General features: G+C 61.3%; 1 protein-coding gene across 8 annotated transcripts; it reads left to right on the top strand.

Annotated features, from left to right (window-relative positions):
• The first annotated feature begins 257 nt into the window (after nucleotides 1-257).
• RNF44 (ring finger protein 44) lies at nucleotides 258-17,046 on the top strand. 8 transcript variants are annotated; one of them, XM_050979815.1, is made up of 11 exons: nucleotides 258-422; nucleotides 12,136-12,316; nucleotides 12,704-12,920; nucleotides 13,421-13,588; nucleotides 13,762-13,938; nucleotides 14,130-14,291; nucleotides 14,369-14,493; nucleotides 14,643-14,730; nucleotides 14,875-14,996; nucleotides 15,087-15,186; nucleotides 15,382-17,046. In XM_050979815.1, exons 2-11 carry the CDS (start codon nucleotides 12,210-12,212, stop codon nucleotides 15,442-15,444), a joined length of 1,329 nt encoding a protein of 442 aa, XP_050835772.1. In that variant the 5' UTR covers nucleotides 258-422; nucleotides 12,136-12,209; the 3' UTR covers nucleotides 15,445-17,046. The 8 variants fall into 8 exon arrangements, with proteins under 8 accessions (XP_050835772.1, XP_050835773.1, XP_050835771.1 ...); XM_050979810.1 differs by lacking the exon at nucleotides 258-422 and adding an exon at nucleotides 2,422-8,081; XM_050979809.1 differs by lacking the exon at nucleotides 258-422 and adding an exon at nucleotides 11,174-12,035.
• The last annotated feature ends 965 nt before the right edge of the window (nucleotides 17,047-18,011 follow it).

The raw sequence follows: 18,011 nt of genomic DNA, 5'->3' as shown, positions 1-18,011 counted from the left end.
GAAATCTTTTCCAACCTAACTGATTCTGTGATTCTCTAGTTCCTGTGATCGTCCCAGCTCGGTGGCGGTGCCGTTGGTGCGCTGCCGCTCGGAGCATTACGGCCGGAGAGTTTTGCTGCGCCGCTCTTGGGCTCATTACGGCAGGAGGCGGCGGGCTCGCCCATCGGCGCGGCGCGGGGGGGGAGAGGCGGCGCTGCGCGGGGAGGGGGGGGGCAGCGCGGCGCGGCCGGTTCCATCGGCGCGGCGGGCGCGGGGGCGCCATGAGGCGGGGCTGAGGCCGGAGCGGGAGCGGCACCGGGACTGGCACCGGCACCGGGACGGACACGGAGCCCGGCGGGCCCGGCCGCCGCGCCATGCGAGCGGGCTGAGGGGCGGGCAGCGCCGGGGCACGGCACCGAGCGCCGGGGGCGCGCCTCCCGAAGGTACGGGGCGCGGCGGGGGCCGCAGGCCCGGGCTGTGCGGGGCAGGGCCGGGGCACCAGGGGGAGGCGGCGGGCAGGGCCCGGGGCGGGGGGAAGGGGAAGGGCAGCCCCGGGGCAGCGGGACGGGGAGGGCGGCGGGCAGGGCCCAAAGCGATGGGGCGGATGCAGGGCTGCGGGGCCCGGTGCGGCGGGCGGAGGAGCGAGCGCGGCCCGGTGCGGCGGGGGCGGCCGAGCCGGGCCCGGTGCGCGGAAGGGGCGGATGGACGGCGCGGGCGGGGGTGGCCGCTGCCGGGGCATTGGGGTTCGGGGAAGCAGCCGTGAAGCGCGGCCAGGCCCGGTGCAGCCGCAGGGCGGTGGGAGGAGCCCCCGCTGCTGGGGGAGCCCCGCGGGGACCGGGGGGGCAGCGGGGAGGGAGCCGGAGCGCGGCTACCCGTGGGGGCTGTCCGAGCCTTCCCCGGCCGGAGCCCCTTCCTGGGGTCTCCCGCGACCCCGGCCGGGCGGAAGTCAGGGGCTTCTGCTGAGGCTGATTGTCTGGCTTCAGTTAGGGGCTTCTGACTGATTGTGTCCTCGTCCCGCTTGGCACCTCGCGGTGTCCCGTCCGCCGTTCCCCCGGACCCGGTAAACTGTGCCAGCTCGGGGCAAGCTCCCGTGTGGGATACGGGACGGGAGGGGAAGTGGTGAAACTCTTTGGAAAGTTGTCCCTGGGGAGGAGGTACGAAACAAATGAATCCGAGGTGACGGGGTGGGGGTAGTGGCACCCGGGGTGGTGGCAGTGGCACAAGCCGTGCTGCCGGCCCGGCAGGATCTGTGCTGGCACCGTGGGCTGTGTGTGGGACCGTGGCAGCCCTGTCCCACGGAGGACGCATGGGACCGCGTTGTGGACAGCTGGGATGCGCTCCAGGGTTTGCTCTCTCGGGCAGGAGTTGAGCTCTGTGGCTAGGCAGGTTCTTTTGCTCCATCTGGGGACAACCCCTGTTTCCAGGAGCGTGGCTCTGTTTTGTGCTGGTACCTTGTCCACCAGCTCTGCACCGGCCCCGTGCTCCAGCACAACTGGCTGTGCGTGCCTGCAGCTCCAGACATCATCCCTGTGCTTGCTTCTGGCTGTCCTGTGCCAGTGCCTTGCTCTGTCCCTCTATCACTGCACCCATGTCGGCTCTGATGGCCCAGGACCTCGAGGCCCCCTCGAGGTGGGGTCTTGTGGCCTGGGGAGATGCGCAGGGCAGAGCCTGGTGGGGCAGGTGGGTCCCCGGGGCCAGGCAGGAGCCCCGGGAGGAGGAGCAGCTGTCGGAGGAGAGCCGGCTGCGTCTGATGTCACTGCGGTGCATGGTGGGTAATTATGCACGTTGCAATGAAAATAATAAGGCCGGCTCCATAGTGGTGTCTAAAAATACTGCTAATGCGGAGTGCCTGCTGGGCGCCTTTGTTTGTCACCTTTGGGTGTCTGCTCTGGGGCTGGCCAGGTGGTGTCACACCCCTCGAGCAGTGGGTTAGGTTTAGCAGGTGAAATGTGGCCCCTCCATTCCCCCCCACACTGGGACACGGTGCTGGTGGAGACACGGCAGGTGTTGGCATGGGAGGTGAGGCAAGAGGCACCTGTGTGTGTTTGGGAGGCTCCATTGCAATCTCCCTGCATGCAGCCATGCAAGGAATCCTGGTGGGATGGCAAAGCTTTGTTCCCCCAGCCTTGCTTGGAACTAGGCACTCTCCAGGTGATGAACAGAAATCTTTCCTGATATCCCCTGGCGAGTACCAGCTGGTTCGAGTACAGATCAGGATTTGGGCCCTGGTGGTGTGGTCTGTCCATCACTGGCATTGTGTGGCCAGGCCAGAGTTCACTGGAGCTGGGGCTGCCGGACCTTGCCTTTGTGGCTGCCACCATGGTGTGTCCTGGCACTGACAGGACTCAGACTGTGGCAACTTGCTGCTTTCTGGCTGTGCAAAGGTGGGAGGGAGGGAGGGAGGGAGGGAAAGATATGCACCTGGAACAGAGGGAGATGATGTGATAGGTGCCAGGGGGGCACCTGAGTGCTGGCCAAGGGCTGCCCAGCACTTTGATGTCCACTCTGTGGGCTCTGCCCAGATGTTCTCTGTGCAGCTCTGGCTGCTGCTTTGTCCCTCTATCTGCTGCCAGGGCACTGGAAGATCCTGCTGCAGTGGAGGGAGAGGCTTGCAGGGGTGGTGAGAGCCATCTGGAGCCTACTGGCCTGGCAGGGGGAAGGTGTTGTGTGGCAGGGCAGCAGCAGAGTGCTGGGAAGGGCAGGAAACACTGAGCCTGTGTGCCTGGGTCTCAGTGACGAGTCTCTTCCTCTTTGCGTGCAGGGAGGTCAGAGAGGTGGCGGCTGCTCTTGGTTCCCAGCTGGTGCTTGTGGTGGGCTCTGGCTCCAGCTGTCAGCTGTGGGAGCTGAGCCTTGTCCCTCTTCACTGTGCAGCAAACAGGGAGATGTCACCCTGCTGGCATGCTTTTCCCTTAGGGTCATGGCTGCATTCCTGGGGCCCTTCACTGGAGTGGGAGTGTCGCTGCTGCCTCTGTTCTTGCCAGGTGCTCACTCCAACCTTTGAAGCCACTCATGTCAGTGGTGTTCCCCTGAGCAGTGAAACACACTGTCCCTGCCTGCTGGGCTGTGTGGCTCCCTTTGGTGAGTGAGGAGCAAGGAATGGGGTAGAAGACTTTGTGAATCCCATTGATCTGCACCATGGAAGCTGTATGTTTGCATCTGCCTGTCCAGGACCAGGGCCCTGTGAGGGGAATTGATCAAGCTGTAAAACCTAGAGCCAGCTAATGAAATAGGGACTATAGATTTTTATTTTAAATGAAAGAGAGTTTAGGAGAGATTTAATTATCCTTGGTTTATGGACCTGTTAGAGGAATGAAATAACAGCTGGCAGGTAAGGGTTGGGCTTCATCTTGCATCACTTTTCTCCCAGGTTGTCTGCAGAACTGCCCAAGTCCTGCCACCCAGGGTAGAGTAGGGAATGATGTAAAGTCACTTGGAGCAGAGTTAGACAGGGTGAAGTCCTGCTTATCCTGCTGGGTGTCCCTGCTTCCTGCTGGGAGTACGTGTGCTGAAATAGCTGAGGGGCTGGCCCTGGGCAGTTGGGGCTGGTGTAAGAACAGCTGTCCTTGGTCCCTGGGGCTTGGTGTGGGCCGGTCCTTGTGCTAATGGACAGCAGAGAGTTCAGGAGCCCTGTACTCACTGGGTTGTCTCCCTGTAGGTGTCATTATCCAGGGGCTGTGGGCACTGAGCTCTCACCGACACTCGTGTACCTATGCAGTGTGTGGAGTTTATAAAGAAGAGCTGCAGAGCACTGGGATTTGCTGGGCTCAGCTGTGTGTTGGACACAAGCTGTAACGCTGTCACTACAGCCACTCCTCCTGTGTGCATCCACTCCACTGTCACGTGAGGCCGGCCTCGGGGCACGGCTCAGGAGGTGCTGGTGGCAGGCAGCACGGCGCTGGTTTTCGGCAGGAAAGCCTGGCTTCTCTGTGCTCTTGGAGGTTTCACCTCTTTATTGAGGACCTGGGGCACAACATTTTCACACAAAGATGTTCCCCTTGGCTCCCTGCTTGGACCAGTCTGGAGAAGCATGGTTTGTTACCTGCTGTGTGTGGGTAATTGGTTGGCCAAGGGGTTTGCGTACCCACCTTGCAGGCACAGCCTGTATGGTGCCAGTCTGATATGCACAGAGGCTGCTCAAACATCCGAGGAAGGTGCTGGTGCTGGCGAGCTCTCCCAGAGCACTCCAACAGTGATGCAGGAACTTGGGAGAGCCAAGCCGTGAGTCTAGTGGTCATGGAGCTGCATGAGGATGTTGCGTGGCTCCCTGAGACAGGTCAGTTCCAGAGGGGAGCAGTGTGGATCTGTGCTGTCAGCTCACAAGGGTATTGGGAGAAGCCAGCCTGCTGACTGTCTGGGCAGCAGAGCTGCACCATGGTGCTTATCCTTTCCTCCACCCTTGCACCTGCAAGTCCTCAGCATTTCAGGGCAGGAGCTGTTTCCTGGGGACACAAGCAGACCATGGGTCCCATGTCCAGTGTGGCATGTCTGGGTTTTCTGGAATGGCGTGATTTGGGAGGACTCCACACTTTGCTCTGTGCATGGTAGAGCGTGAGGTTGAGCAGTGTCCCCAACAAACAGCGCTCGTTGCTGGCCTTGGGAATATTATTTTCTAGCTTCAGACTGGTCCCTAGAGACCTGCTCTCACTGGCTGCAGAGCTGTAGTTCTGGGTCTTCCGTGGTTACCCTGGAAAGTATGATTTTAGCTCAGCCATGCAGAGCAGAGGACTGGTCTGCAGTACTGTGTGTTAGGAGCTTTCTCTCCCGTGAGCCTGTGTCTTGGTGATCCAGGCCTCTGGCATCTCTTGCTGTTGCCCCTGGGAAGGGAGGGCCCATGTTCTGGTCCTTCTTCCCCCAAGCCCGGCAATGCTGAGGCGCGGTTCCCTCCGGCAGGCTGTCTTTCCCCTGCTGTGCTGGTGGGGCTCCCTAGATGTATTTGCATTTTGAGACAAGTGTCTTAGTTGGTTTTCTCTCCATGCCTGTGCTTTGGGAGACTGGTGAACAATAAAAATCTGCCGTGGAGAGCTGTAGCAGAGGTCAGGCAGCTCCTGTGCCCCAGGCTGCTCTCTTGTCACCGCAGTTGTGCTTTGCGCACAGGGGCTGTCAGCTTGAAAGTCATGTTTTTGCTCTTAAAACCAACCTCAGGCACTGGTTTGGGGTTCTCTGAGTGATGTACGGGGACGTATTGCAGCAAACCTCCTCTGCACTTAGGGTAGTGGTCACTCCCTGTTTTGGTGCATCTTATAAGCAGCCTCTCGGCAAATTTTTAATCAAGGACAAAGGAGGGTGAATGGTTGTTGAAAATCCTGAGTTTCTCTGAGCTCCTTTCTGAAATTGATTGTTGCAGGTTGTCCGTGTCCCTGCAGGCTTCTTAAAATGCAAAACAAACCACCCAGCCCAACTTCCTTACTGTCACTAATGCTTTCAAGAGACGCTTCGTTTTGCTGAGTGGTAACGAAACTGCTCTTCGCCATCTACCAGCTCCTGGCTCTGCCTGTATCCCTTTGCAGGAGCTGCTCTGACTGAGAGCAGGTGGGGAAGGTGTCTGGAGCCTGGCCCCTCCTACCCTCAGCCACTCACTTGGCAGATGCCATTTAACACTGTCCACTGCATGTAGACAGCAGGCTGGACTCAGAGAGATGCTTGTGGAGAAGTGGCAGATGAGCTGGGGACTCCAGGGGTGCTGTGTGGAGAAGGAAAAGAAGGGTGATCCCTCCACCCTGTGCTGGATCTGTGTCAGGAGAGATTGGGTCTGATTTAGGAAAGGGCTGTTTGAAATGAGAACTAAAAGTGAAGGGCAGAGGAGTATGGAGTCCTGAAAAGCAGTGTCTCGTAGCAGGAAGGAAAGGAAGGACCATGGAGGCAGCAGGCAGCAGGTTGGGGAGGGACATGGTGGCATTTGCTCTTTTCCTGCCACCCATGTGCAGCTGAACTGTGGAAGTGGCTGCTGCAAGATGCCTGGACAGATAGAGGTGTGTGTAATTCAGCATGCTTCTGTTCAGGGGAGAAGAGGCCGCCCAGGAGAGAGGAGGATACAACCCATTCCTTGATTCTGCTGAGCTACAGAGGTGGCCAAGCTGGGCTCAGTTGCTGCACCTGCAGCCTTCTGGTCATGCTATTTAGGTTGTGCTGGTGTTTCTAGGGCAAAGTGAAGGAAGGTGGAGATCTCTGCAGATTATTTACCCTGTTCTAAGGAAATGAAGGCTTGTTGCAAGCTTACTGTTTATCTGTGTTCACTCTGCTTTGAACTTGCTGGATGGTGTCAGTTGGGGTAGGTGTCAGGTGTGGATGCTGCCTCTGAGGTCTTGGCTTGCTACAGGCTCTGGCTCTCGGGGAGGAAGGTGCTGCTAGTTCTCCCTCTGCAGTGCAGCTCAGCCATGCTATTAGACATCAGAGAATCCACGTGGGAGAGATCGACAGGAAACTGGGCGTTATCAGTTCCGCTGCCTGTGCAGCTACTCGCTCCTCATGTCAGCATCCTCCACGTGTGTGTGGCTGGAGGCGTTTGATGGGAGTGCTGTCAGCCTGGGGGTGGGAGTGGGTGGCGTGTGATCACGGCAGAGGCGTCCTGCCTCCACTGCCAGTGAACTCAGCTCCACTGGGTGTGTGGAGCAGGGAGGGAGCTCCTTGCTCCCCCATCTCCACAGTGGAGAAGTGCTTCACCCTGCTGATGTTGGGGTGTCCCATGTCCTTCCGTGCTTGTGTTGGGCCTTGGATAGGGTAGGGATACTCCCACTGCTCCTCCCTCCCTACAGTCTGAGAGCTTCTGTGTTCTTGGTGCCAGTTTGTTCACACTTTTTTTCTAGGCCCTGGGGAGAAAAGAGTAGGATCTGGGGCCTCTTTCTCTCCCTAGACTTGTGTGAGAGGCCCAGGAGAATGTGGAGATGAAGCACTGGCTTCATGCTGAGTGTTGGGGAGAGCACAGGGCAGACCAACCCTCCAGTGGGAGATGTGCTCTCACCACTGGATCACCCTGGCTAATCCTGTGTCAGACCTGACCTATATATGGTGTGAGGGAGGTGGCATGTCTGTGGCAGCAGATGGTCTCTTCAAGAGCCTGGGCTCAGAGAGACTTTGTCCTGCTGGCCTCTGGCTATCCTCAAGGAAAGGATGGGCCACCTGTCGGCTTTAGAGCATCCAGGTTCAGCCTGAGTAGCCCCTGCACGTAGAGAACTATCAAAAGCTTACGGGCTGTCCCATTGACCAGGGGTGTCACAGGTCCCTGTGGCTGGACTGGAATCCCTTGTCCTGGCCCAGAAGCATTGACCAGCATTACCAACCTTGCTGTAGCATCCTTTGGGCCCCTCACATGGCTTTTCAGGCAAAGCTCTGTACTTGGGACAGTGTGATATTGGAGTCTGTGTGCATGGCTGTGTCCCTGAGACAGTGTGGGAAGAGCTGTTTCCACATGCTCTGATCCTGTGGCTGGATGTGTGGTGCCCCATCCTCACTGGGCACAGCCATGTGCAGTGTGGCTGTGCCAGGGGAATGATCCAGCCTGGCTGGGCAGGGAGCGTGAGCAGCGTGTGAGCTGTGTTCCATCGATGGCTTCTCCTGGTGCCGTCCTGAGGACATCGATAGCTGCTGCCCACGGGGAAGCTGGTGATGCTGGAGCGGGTCTGGAGGGAGTGTCTGCAGAGATATCCACCATCTGTGGCCTCTACCTGCTGCCAGTGCTCTGCCCAGGATCAGACCGTGTCCTGGCAGTCTTGTGAAGGTGCAGTGCTGCCTCTGCCCACAAACAATGGCAAGGTCAAAGGACAGAGTGCTGTTTTCCTTCTCTTCCCTGTAGTCCCCATCTCCTGAAGCAAAGAGGCTGTAGTGGAACAGACCTGGAGGGTGGTTGTTCAGGTTTGGGCTGATTCAATCCTTTGGCTCTTCCTGCTGGAGTTCTTGCCTGAGTGCGTGGCTCTGACACCATCATAGGTCTGCCCTGCTGTGCTGCCTTCCTGTTCTGTGTGTCCCCTAATATGGGGACAGAAGCAGTTGGCTGTGGTGCTACTGACAGTCATGGTAGAGGGATCTTCCCCCAGAGTGCTCTGTGTCCTGGAGAATCCTTGAGCCTGGTGTAGCTCCTCCTGCATGCCTGGATGTGGGGTGAAGAGGTGAGAGCCTTGAGAGAGGCCTGAAGAGACCTGGGCACGGGGCTGGAATCGAGCTAAGCTGAATCCGACTGCTCATCACAACAAGAAGATACTGAATTGTTAAATCGTCAATCTGAGGTTTTCTTTGAAAGGGGTGATGCTACAAATTAATTAGCTCCCTTTTGGTTGTTAGCACTTTAAAGCCCAGCTGTCAGGGGAGGGCTGGTTTATAGGCATTACATCAGGGCTGCCGGCTGGCTCGCTCGCCTACCTGGGAATTTCTAAGTGTGCGTTGTAACCGGGGGAAATTTGGCTCAGATGCAGCATCTGGCACTCAGTGAAGCTGCTGCGATGTGCTGTCCTGAGCACGGGGATTTGACTGGTGCCTGAGCGGTGCTGTTGGGGCACACGGGGAGCCGCTGGCTCGGCCTCTCGGTGCGCAGCTCCCGGGGTGGCTCTGCCTCTCAGCGTCCAACTCTCAGCGTTAGCCACCAGCCGGGTGACTCGCTCAGGTGAGCTGGAGGTGTGCAGATGGTCCGAGTAGTTCCTGCTTCTTGCTTAATTAATGTGAGAGAATAGGAGGCTTTTCTGAAGCAAAAGGGTCTTTTCTGGTGTGTAAAAGTTTGAACTGGCCACAGATCCCCTGGGAGAGGTGTCGGTGCGGGAAAAGGGTTCGATGTCCTAAGCGGGACCGGAGTAGCCCCTCCATGCTCCCGTCCGAGCGCGGAAGGTGGTGGGGAGCCGAGGCCCTGCTTCCCCACCCCGGTGCTTTCTGCCCACCAGCAGAGAAGCACGGCGACTTCCGGGCCCACGGGACTGCCATGCCCGCGGCCCACCGGGCCCACGGAGCTGCCAGCCCGGTGACCAGGGGCCCGGGAGTGATGCGGGGGCACAGCCGCAGGTACCGTGCCACCAGCCTTAGGGCCTGTCCCAGCGGGGCGAGGTGGCCGGTAGCGGCACCAGGCCACTTGAGAAGGGCGGTGGGTGCCCTCGGTTCTGGGCCCACCCCGGTGGTTCCGGACGGGGGTCGCTGCCCCGCGTGGCGGCCCTGCGCTCCAAGATGGCTGCGGACCGTGACACGCCTGGTCACGTGGGACGCGCGCGCGCCGCGCCGCTCTCCCCCCCCGGTGCCCCCGGCCGCCCCCCTCCTTCCCCCCCCGCGGCAGCCGCGCGCGCCCCCGGTGCCCCCGAGCGCTGTGACTCGGTCCGGTGCCTCCCGCTGCTTCTTAAAGGGACAGGCACCCCCCCGCGCACCCCGGCCCGCCGCGGCCGCCCCGCGCCGCGGAAAACAAAGAGGCACCGGAAACAGCGGCGGCGGGGAGGGGGCCGGCCCGGCGGGAGGCGGGCGAGAGGGAGGGAGGGGAGGGCCGGCGGCGGGCCGGCGGGGGGGGGCAGGCCCGGGCCCGGCGTCGGCGAACAAAGAGCGGCGGGAGGGAGGGGGCGGGGGCGCCGCAGCGGCACCGGAGCGGCGGCCCAGGCAATCGGTGCAGGTACGTGCGGGCCGGGGGGGGGCGGGAGCGGGGCGTGGGCGGGGGCCGCCCCCCGGACCCCCGACGGCACCTGCCCCAGGCGGCGGTGGCGGGGTCCGGCGGCCGCCTTTGTTATTGCTTTTGTTTGGCGCCGAGCACATGGCCCCGGAGCGGCCGCTCTTAAAGCCACAGATCCGCACCGGCACCGGCAGGGCTCCGCGACGGGGGGCACGGGCTGGGGTGCGCTCCCGGCTGCCGGTGGCCGCGGTGCCTCCCCGGGGTACTGCACGGTGGGGCGCTCCGTCGGTGCGCTCCGGGATGTGCTGCTCGCCCCGCCGTGCGCCGCCGTCTCGGACACAGAGGGTCGGGTTTGGGTCGGGTTCGGCTCGGGTCTGGGGGTGGGGTTAGGAGTCGGGGTCGACCTTCCGAAGAGGCTGCCGGTGCGGCGGGGCCAGCGGTGACCCCGCTCCCGGGGGAGCTGGCAGCGCCCGCTTGGGAACGGCGGGGAAGGGGCTACGGAAGAGCTCGGGGTGCCGGGACGGAGCCGGCGGTGGGTGGCAGCAGGGTGGCAGGACCCTCAGGGCGGGCGGCAGCCCCGGAGCCCGCCTGTGCCCGAGCAGATGGCACCGGGCGTGAGCGCTGGCGCGCTGCTAACTTTGTTCTCGGCGGGGCTCGGGAGCCGCCTCCCCCCGCCCCTCCGAGGGGCTGCGGGACCGCGATCCCCTTCGTTTCGGAGCTGCAGTGGCCTCCGCGGGGTCACGGTCATCCTGCTCGGTGTGGCTGCTGGCTTCCAGCCGCGGGTGCTGAGGGAGCCGGGTGTGCCCGCTTGGGACAGGAGGGTGGGTACCTTACGGGTGCTGCTTGTGGCAGGACGAGGGCCGGGCCAGCGCTGTCCCGCAAGTCGGGGGTGCCGTCCTGCCTCGGGATGCCGTCCTGGGGTTCCAGGACCGCAGGCAGCCGGCCGCTCTGGAGGTCTCAGGAGCAGGCGAGCCCCTGTGTGGCTTCAGTGTTCCTCTGTGGATGTGCTGCCCATCCCAAAAGCCCACTGCTGTGGTGCCTGGTCTGGAAGGTGCCTGCTGGATCACACAGGGCCTTGGCACCACGTGTGCTCTGAGAGTTAGGATGTGGAACTGGAAGCAGTAACACCTCAGGGAGGCTTCTTCAGAGTGGGGCTGAACCTGGGTTATTGCTTGCATTCTGGCTCCCAGCCCACTCAGGGGCATATTGCAGCCGGGCAGAGCTTCGAGGTGGACAGAATAAACTCCCTGTGGAAGGAACCTCCTGGTCAGGCACACCCCCTTCCCTGGTGACGGTCACAGACAGATTCTGGGAGGGCTCAGCCTGCGGCTATTGCTCTTCTTCCTTTTTCCTACCAAAACAAAGAAATTTGCTTTCAGTTTCCACAGTAGTGTGGAGATGAAGATGAGGTTAAGAAGAGACTTGTATGTGGCACAGGACTTGTCCCAGTTGTTGTTGATACCCATCACCCAAAAGTGACATTGCAGCTTCTCTCTGCTGGGCTGAGTTCCCCCAGCTGAGCAGCATTCCCCAGGCTCCAGGTCCCCGGAGTGTCTTTCCTGTCCCGGGTGTGTCTTTGCCTTGGGCACTGAAGAGGAGGTGGAGCTGAAGAAGCTGCTTTGGGGGGGACCTCACCAGCCTGCAGTGAGCTGGATTTAGGGGTGTGTGGGCTGCGGTGCCAAGCCATGGCTGCTGCCGTGTGCTGGCCTCATGCTGTGGAAGCTGAAGGAAGCTGGGCAATGGAAGGGTATGCAGGGAGGGTCTTAGATACACATTAAGGCAAGGAAGGCCGTTTTGGGACCTGGGAAAGCAGAGCCTGGGGATGCCCAGCCCCAAATGCAGATGTCTCCTCTGTGTGGTGCCAGGGTTGATTGGGGGTGAGGGGTCAAGCTGTGTCCGGGGAAGGGGCTCTGGTGCAGGAACACCAGTCAGGCTGGGTGCAGGAGGGGAGATGGGGCAGGGCCGGAGCAGTGTTCCCACTGCCTTGGGGAGCATCTGGGGGAGCAGAGCTACCTCCATGGCTTCAGCACAGCCCATGCTTGTCCCCTCCTCTGTGGGGATGTGTGGCTGCACCCTGTTTGCAGCAGGGAGCTGACAGAGAAGGGCCATGAGCCCTGCTGCCACCACCAGCCCCTGCGCCGGTCACTGGAGTAGCAGTATCACTCCAGAATAGGATGTACAGGAGCTCAGCAACAAACAGCACCCCCCAGAGCAGCATCAGGGACCTGCTGGAAACTCCCCATGCCATGCTTATGTTCCCTGTTGGCCGGTGAGCAGGCTGGGATGCTGCCACAGCCACATGGCTCTTCATCACTTTCTTTCCTCTGTGCCAAAACTAAGTGCAAAAATAAGTCTTTCTCTCTCTCTCTGTCTTTGTGTCGTGCATGGGAGGTGACTCCGGCCATGAAGGGGAGGAACAGTAACAAGGGAGTTTGGAACAGGCTCTTCCTAGCCCCTCTCAGGGCCATATGCAGCCCCAGGAGATGGGGTGGGTGCAGCTCTAGTGGAGGAGCAGAAAGAGCTCCAACTATGGAGCAGCAGCCTGAGCGGTGGCGGGACAGTGCCATGACCCGCTGTCCCTCTTGCAGAGTTCAAGCTGCTGGTGTCTTGCCCTGCCTGGAGCCTGAGGTCCCGTGTGCCCATCCGCCTCCCGACGTCACCAATGCGACCATGGGAACTGGCAGTGAATAGGCGGCCGCCCTCTGCCCCTTTTGCCCAGCGCCGTTTCTCGGGGGGACCCTGCAGCAGCCCTGACCACCTCCGGCGAAGGTACGGGCTGCAGGGCGGTGTGGAGCCCTGTCCCCTGTGGCACATGGGGTTGTGGGGCCGGTTATCTGGTCCTGCTGGGGCAAGACACCGGCTCCCAGTGGGGCTTGGGGGAACATTGACAGGGAAGCACATCCACCTGGCCCAAATGAGGGGTCCCTGGGGAGCAGGGGTCCTTTTTATGCTGCGGACACGGAGAGGTCACTTGCAGGGTGAGCAGAGAAGCTGGTTCTGGAGCTGTCCAGCCTGACATGGTCTGGCACAATGCCCTGAGTATCTCACCCAGGGCACTGGGCTGATCATCCTGTAGCCATCCTGCCTGGGGCTGTGGTGCCCCTCTGGCCTGGGGGGTCACTCCTGCTCTGTTTCTCTCCTGCGGTGGCCCCACAGCCCCTCTGCCAGGCGTCAGTGGGGACGACGCGATCGACCTCTGGCAACCCTGCTGGGCCAGGATGAGCCCCAGGTGCACCCTGCCTTCCCCCAGCAGCCACACGTCCCTGTAGATGAGCCTCGCGCCTACGCTCTTCCCAGCACGCCGCCACGAATGCTTCACCCAGCCGCTCACCCACCCCACCAGAACCCATTCATGGTGGATCTGCATGATCAGGTAGGTGCTGCAGCCCCCAGCCCCACTCCCAAGTGTGATCCTGTGGTGTTCCTTGGGCTGTTGTCTGGAGTGGTGACTTGTCCTTGGGTCCCCTCTGGCCACTTGCTGCTGGGATCACCCAGCCCTGAGCCTGCTGGTGCTCTGATTCTCTGAGATTTAAATCTTGGGGTCCCTCTGCCTTCTGGGTATGTCCAGGGTGATCCCTGCTCCCAGGGGCTGGAGACAGTCCCCTTGTAGGGTTGTTCATGTGACAACTGTCATCATAATCCATGGTAATGGTGATGTGTTGGAGGCTGTGTCAGCCTGTCTGTGCAGAGGAAAGAAGGGCTCAAAACTCCCTCAAGCTGAGCCTTCACTCAGCTTGTTTCTCTGGCCACACCAGCGGGATGGGCATGCCAGTCCTAGTGCTGAGTGCCCAACGTCCTGCTATGACCCTGTCAGGACAGGGACAGCTCAGACAGGGCTGTACCCTGACTGTGCCCTCGGCACCTTGTCCTTAGGTGCACCAGGGACCTGTCCCTCTCTCCTACACGGTTACCACCGTAACGACGCAAGGCTTCCCCATCCACGCTGGCCAGCACATCCCTGGGTGCAGCACCCAGCAGCTCCCAGCATGCTCAGTGATGTTCAGCGGACAGCACTACCCGCTCTGCTGCCTCCCACCCCCGGTGAGTCACAGCGGGGGACGCCTGGGGACAGCCTGGGCCGTGAGTGCCCAGAGGTCCTGTGGGTACCTAAGCCCATTGTAGTGCAAGTTTCTGGGAGCACAGGGTCTTTTGGAGGCCCTGGGGAGGGGGCAGGGGTGTCTGACCCTTGTTTTTCTCTCTGTCTCTCCCCACAGCTGATTCAGGCATGTGCCATGCAACAACTTCCCGTCTCCTACCAGACATTCCCCCCCATCATCTCCAGCGACCATTACATCCTACACCCACCCCCACCGCCAGTGCCCCCCCACCAGCCGCCCCACATGGCCCCCCTGGGGCAGTTCGTACCTCTCCAAGCCCAGCATCCACGTATGGTGAGTTGGGGTAAAGGGACAGGCTGGGGACGTGATGCACCCACCACCTTGGGGTCTTGTCCTTCTGCAGCCCCTGTGGGTCTGCAGAAGTTGGGGGTGGTGGGTAGGGTGCCCAGTGTGCCTCTGTCTTCGTAGCGTTGGGGAGGTGTAATTTGGGATGCTCCTCCCAGTCTCTAACTCTTTCCCCACAGCCTCTGCAGAGGATAGACAATGACGTGGACCTGCGAGGGGAGCAGCACCCCATCGCAGGCTTCACATACCCTCCGTCTCACCACGCTCCCACACTGTCGCCCTCCATGCCGCTGCATTACCTCCCCCATGACCCGCTGCACCAAGAACTGCCATTTGGCGTGGTGAGTCCCCATCGTTGGGAGGGGTTGGGAACGCTGTGGGGCTGGCACGACTCTGAGTGCCCCATCTCTCCCTGCAGCCATACCCCCATATGATGCCCCGGCGGCTGAACACCCAGCGGTACCGGCTGCAACAGGCACTGCCGCCACCACCACCCCCTCCGCCGCCTCCTCCGTACTATCCGAGCTTCCTGCCCTATTTCCTGTGAGTATTGGTGGAATATTCTGAGATGCATAGGGCAGGGGAGGCACTGTGAATGGGGGCCACAATGGCACTGTGATGGCACAGAGGGCTGTGCCCCCTGGGAGATGCCAGGGTGGACATTGCTGACTGCCCTGTCCTTCCCCCCCCAGTTCTATGCTTCCTGTGTCACCAACAGCCGTGGGGCCCACGATCAGCTTAGACCTGGACGTGGATGATGTGGAGATGGAGAATTATGAGGTGAGTCTGCTTGGCTTCCTCACAGTGATATAGGATGGGAGAGCTGGGGGGGTTTGCTGAATGCTCTGCTGGAAGGGGGAATCCTGAAGGGGTCCTGTGCCAGAACAGGAGATGAGCTGTGCCGGCCTCTGCATCTCCCTCCAGGCACTGCTTAACTTGGCCGAGCGGCTGGGGGAGGCCAAGCCACGGGGACTCACCAAAGCAGACATTGAACACCTCCCGTCCTACCGCTTCAACCCCGAGAGCCACCAGTCTGAGCAGACCCTGTGAGTGAGCTTGGGGTGCACATGGGGGGCCTGGCAGGGATTGGGAGCCGTGGCTGGCAGTGCGGCTGTACTGATGGCTGCTTCCCCCAGGTGCGTCGTGTGCTTCAGCGACTTCGAGGCCCGGCAGCTTCTCCGTGTCCTGCCCTGCAACCACGAGTTCCACGCCAAGTGTGTCGACAAATGGTTAAAGGTAATGCCTGTGCCCGCTCTGGGGGAGCAGGGTGATTTCTTGGGCTGCTGTGGGTATGGGGTGATACCTTTTGGGTGGCCTCAGTGCCCTGCATGCGCTGGGAGCTGGGGCCAAGCACTGTGCAGGGCTGGCTAAGCCACTGCTGGGATGTGGTTCCAGCCTTGCTCACTTGCCCCTATCTCTGGTTGCCCGCAGGCAAACCGCACGTGCCCGATCTGCCGGGCGGACGCGTCGGAGGTGCAGCGGGAGGCGGACTGAGGCTGGCGGGCGCTGTGCCGCACAATTCGCTAGAGGACAAGGACGCCGGGCTGGGGCGGGGGCTGCTGCCCGCTGCTAGGGCCTGACCCTGCGCTTACCCCCCCTCCCCAAAGCCTCTCCTCGGATGTGGTGAGCATTGAGCAGTCTGGGCTCCCGGCCAGCCCTCCTCCTCCCCGCCGGGGCACCGACTCAGCCGGACGCCCTGCCCGCTGCGCTCCCAGGGCCCCGAATCGTGTTGTGCTGGAGGCGGGAGGTGCGTGGCCGTGCCCTCTGCGCTCCAAAGACGCTGTTGTTGCTCCATCTCTTTCCAGGTCGTTGTACTCTCCTAGGGAATTAGTGGTTTTTTCCCTTTGTCACTATTTTTTTTTTACGATAGTTTTTCCCCCCCTTGTTTCCTTTTCATTTCCGTCATGTTTTTGGTTCCTTGGCCGTTTGCCCTAGGGGCACGCAGGCGGCTCCTCCCCTCAGCGTTGCTCTCAGAGGACGCGGGGAGGAGAGAGGAGGGAGCGCTGCGGGTTTGATGCCGGCAGCACCCCGGCCCCGGGCACAGCCGGAGAAGGAGGCTGGCGGAGTGTGGCCAAGGTGTTACACCAGCAACCCCGCGGCGTGGCTGGGGCAGAAAGGCAGGAACACAGGAATGCCTCTGTCCCCGCTCCTGTGCACAGCCTGGCACGGACTCTCTCCTGCCTTGGCTGCCCTGAGGAGCCCCAGAGGGCTATGGCTGCTTGGGGTGTTTCGCCAGTGTAGGATGGTGCTGGCGCAGCCCTGGCCCCTCTCCCTGTTCATTCCCCTGTGCCTGGCCAGCGCAGCTCCCGGGGCCCAGGCCGTGTGGCATCCCGCAAGGCAGCCAAGCTTGAGGAGGGGACACCAACCCCATCCCTAGGGCTTTGGGCATGTGGTTTCCCCCGTGTGCTGCCCGGCCCCCACCTCCTGCTCGTATCTCTGTCCCGACGACGTAAATCAAGGTAGCCCCGTGCCCCGTCCTGCTGGCTGGACGGCGCGATTTCCCCGGCCGTGGGCAGCGAGGGGCCGGCTGGGCTGCGGCCCCCAGAGCGGGGGGGTTTTATTCATAACTTCGTGGAGTATTTTCAGTGCTACCCTGGCCTTGGCCCGGCTGGTGCGGGGGAAGCTGTGAGCGGTCCCCTTGCCACCGTATCCCCCCTGTCCTTGCAGGCGTGGGGGGAGAAGCCGCCACACCGCCGCCCGGCTCCATCAATCCCGCGTGGCCGTTGTTTTGCATGATTAATTAGCGAGGAGGGTGACGGGAGGCGGTGGCAGGGGTGGTGGTGAGAGCACCGCCCTCCCGGCGCGTCGCTGACGCCTGGGAGCTTCCGAGCGGACGCCAGCCCTATGTAAATGTTCACAAATATGCATGCATGTCTGACCAGCTTGGAACGTGGTCTTGGCTACGTCTAGCCGGCTGTGGGGTGAGGGGGGTGGGGAGAGGGGTTTTTGTGCTCAGCTGATACTGCCATGCACTGTACTGCACATGTCCGCAACGCCACAGCAGGACCGTGAGACTTTCAGGGCCGTCCCCGCGGGGTCCGCGCCCGCGGCGGCGGCGTGTGCAAGGGACCGGGGTGGGAGGGGGCGGCTCCCCGCGGGGCGGGGGGCAGGCGCGGGGCTGGCCCCCGGCGGTGGCTCGGCCGGGTGCGAGGTGAGGGGCCGCGCCTGGCACATGGGTAGGCACGGTGGTGTTCCCCACGCTGAGGGCCAGAGGGCAGTGCCAGCCACCGGTGGGCCGGCCCCGGACGCTGCCCGGTCGGGCGCGGGGGGGTGGCGAGTGGTGGGGGGCTACGGGCCAGCTCCCCCTCGCTGCCCTTTCCCACCTCTCCGGCGGCCGCCCTCTGTGCGGAGCATCGAGGCCAAGGGCCCCGGCCCGGCGCCACCCGCTCCGCCGTGGCACGGGTGCCGGCACCGCTGGGCTCGGTGCCCCTTGGGCAGGACCCCGGCCCCTTCCCCGTCCCTCACTCAGTGACAGATAACCAAAGGAGTCCCCGGCTTCGCGCCCCCGGAGACGCCCCCTCCTCCCCTCCCGCCCTCGCGGTGCCCAGGGAGCCAGGAAAGCCTTACGGTCCTTTGACGGCGACTCGAAAGCTCACAGCTCGTGTGCTGCAGAATTTATTCCAATGAGCAGCTAAAAGTATCATTTAAAAAAAATAACAAAAAGAAAAAATGACAAAAAAAATACTAAAAAACAATTATTTAGGGTGTTTGTGATTGCTGACTGCGCTGTAGATACCACTGTTTACCAATGAATTCCTGTGGTGGGATAGTGGACTGTTTACTGTTCTATTATACCAGTCCCCGGGCCCTCCGGCGGGACCCCCGCGTTCCCCGCGGCTCCCCGGAAGGTGCTAGGACGTGTGTTCTGTGTTAGAAAGTTTTTATATATATATATATATATATAAATATATATATATAATTTTTTTTGCTCTGTTACTTGCACATTTTACAGTTACCTCATTTTTCCCATGTATGTATTTGAAAAAAGGCTAATATATAGAAAAAAAAGGTTCTTAAAGCTCTAAAAGTGTTTGTTTTTTTCCATTCCATTGGAATCATAT

Source organism: Serinus canaria, chromosome 13 (assembly GCF_022539315.1).
Source record: "Serinus canaria isolate serCan28SL12 chromosome 13, serCan2020, whole genome shotgun sequence".
Classification (NCBI taxonomy): Eukaryota; Metazoa; Chordata; class Aves; order Passeriformes; family Fringillidae; genus Serinus; species Serinus canaria.
Note: the sequence above shows the minus strand (reverse complement) of the source record. Positions and strands in the feature narration are given on the sequence as shown.

Coding starts and splice junctions, on each gene's coding strand:
- RNF44 (XM_050979809.1), top strand. CDS start 11,789: ATGCCATGCTTATGTTCCCTGTTGGCCGGTGAGCAGGCTGGGATGCTG. Junction 13,939..14,129: donor AAGCCCAGCATCCACGTATG/GTGAGTTGGGGT, acceptor CTTTCCCCACAG/CCTCTGCAGAGGATAGACAA. Junction 14,494..14,642: donor AGCTTCCTGCCCTATTTCCT/GTGAGTATTGGT, acceptor TTCCCCCCCCAG/TTCTATGCTTCCTGTGTCAC.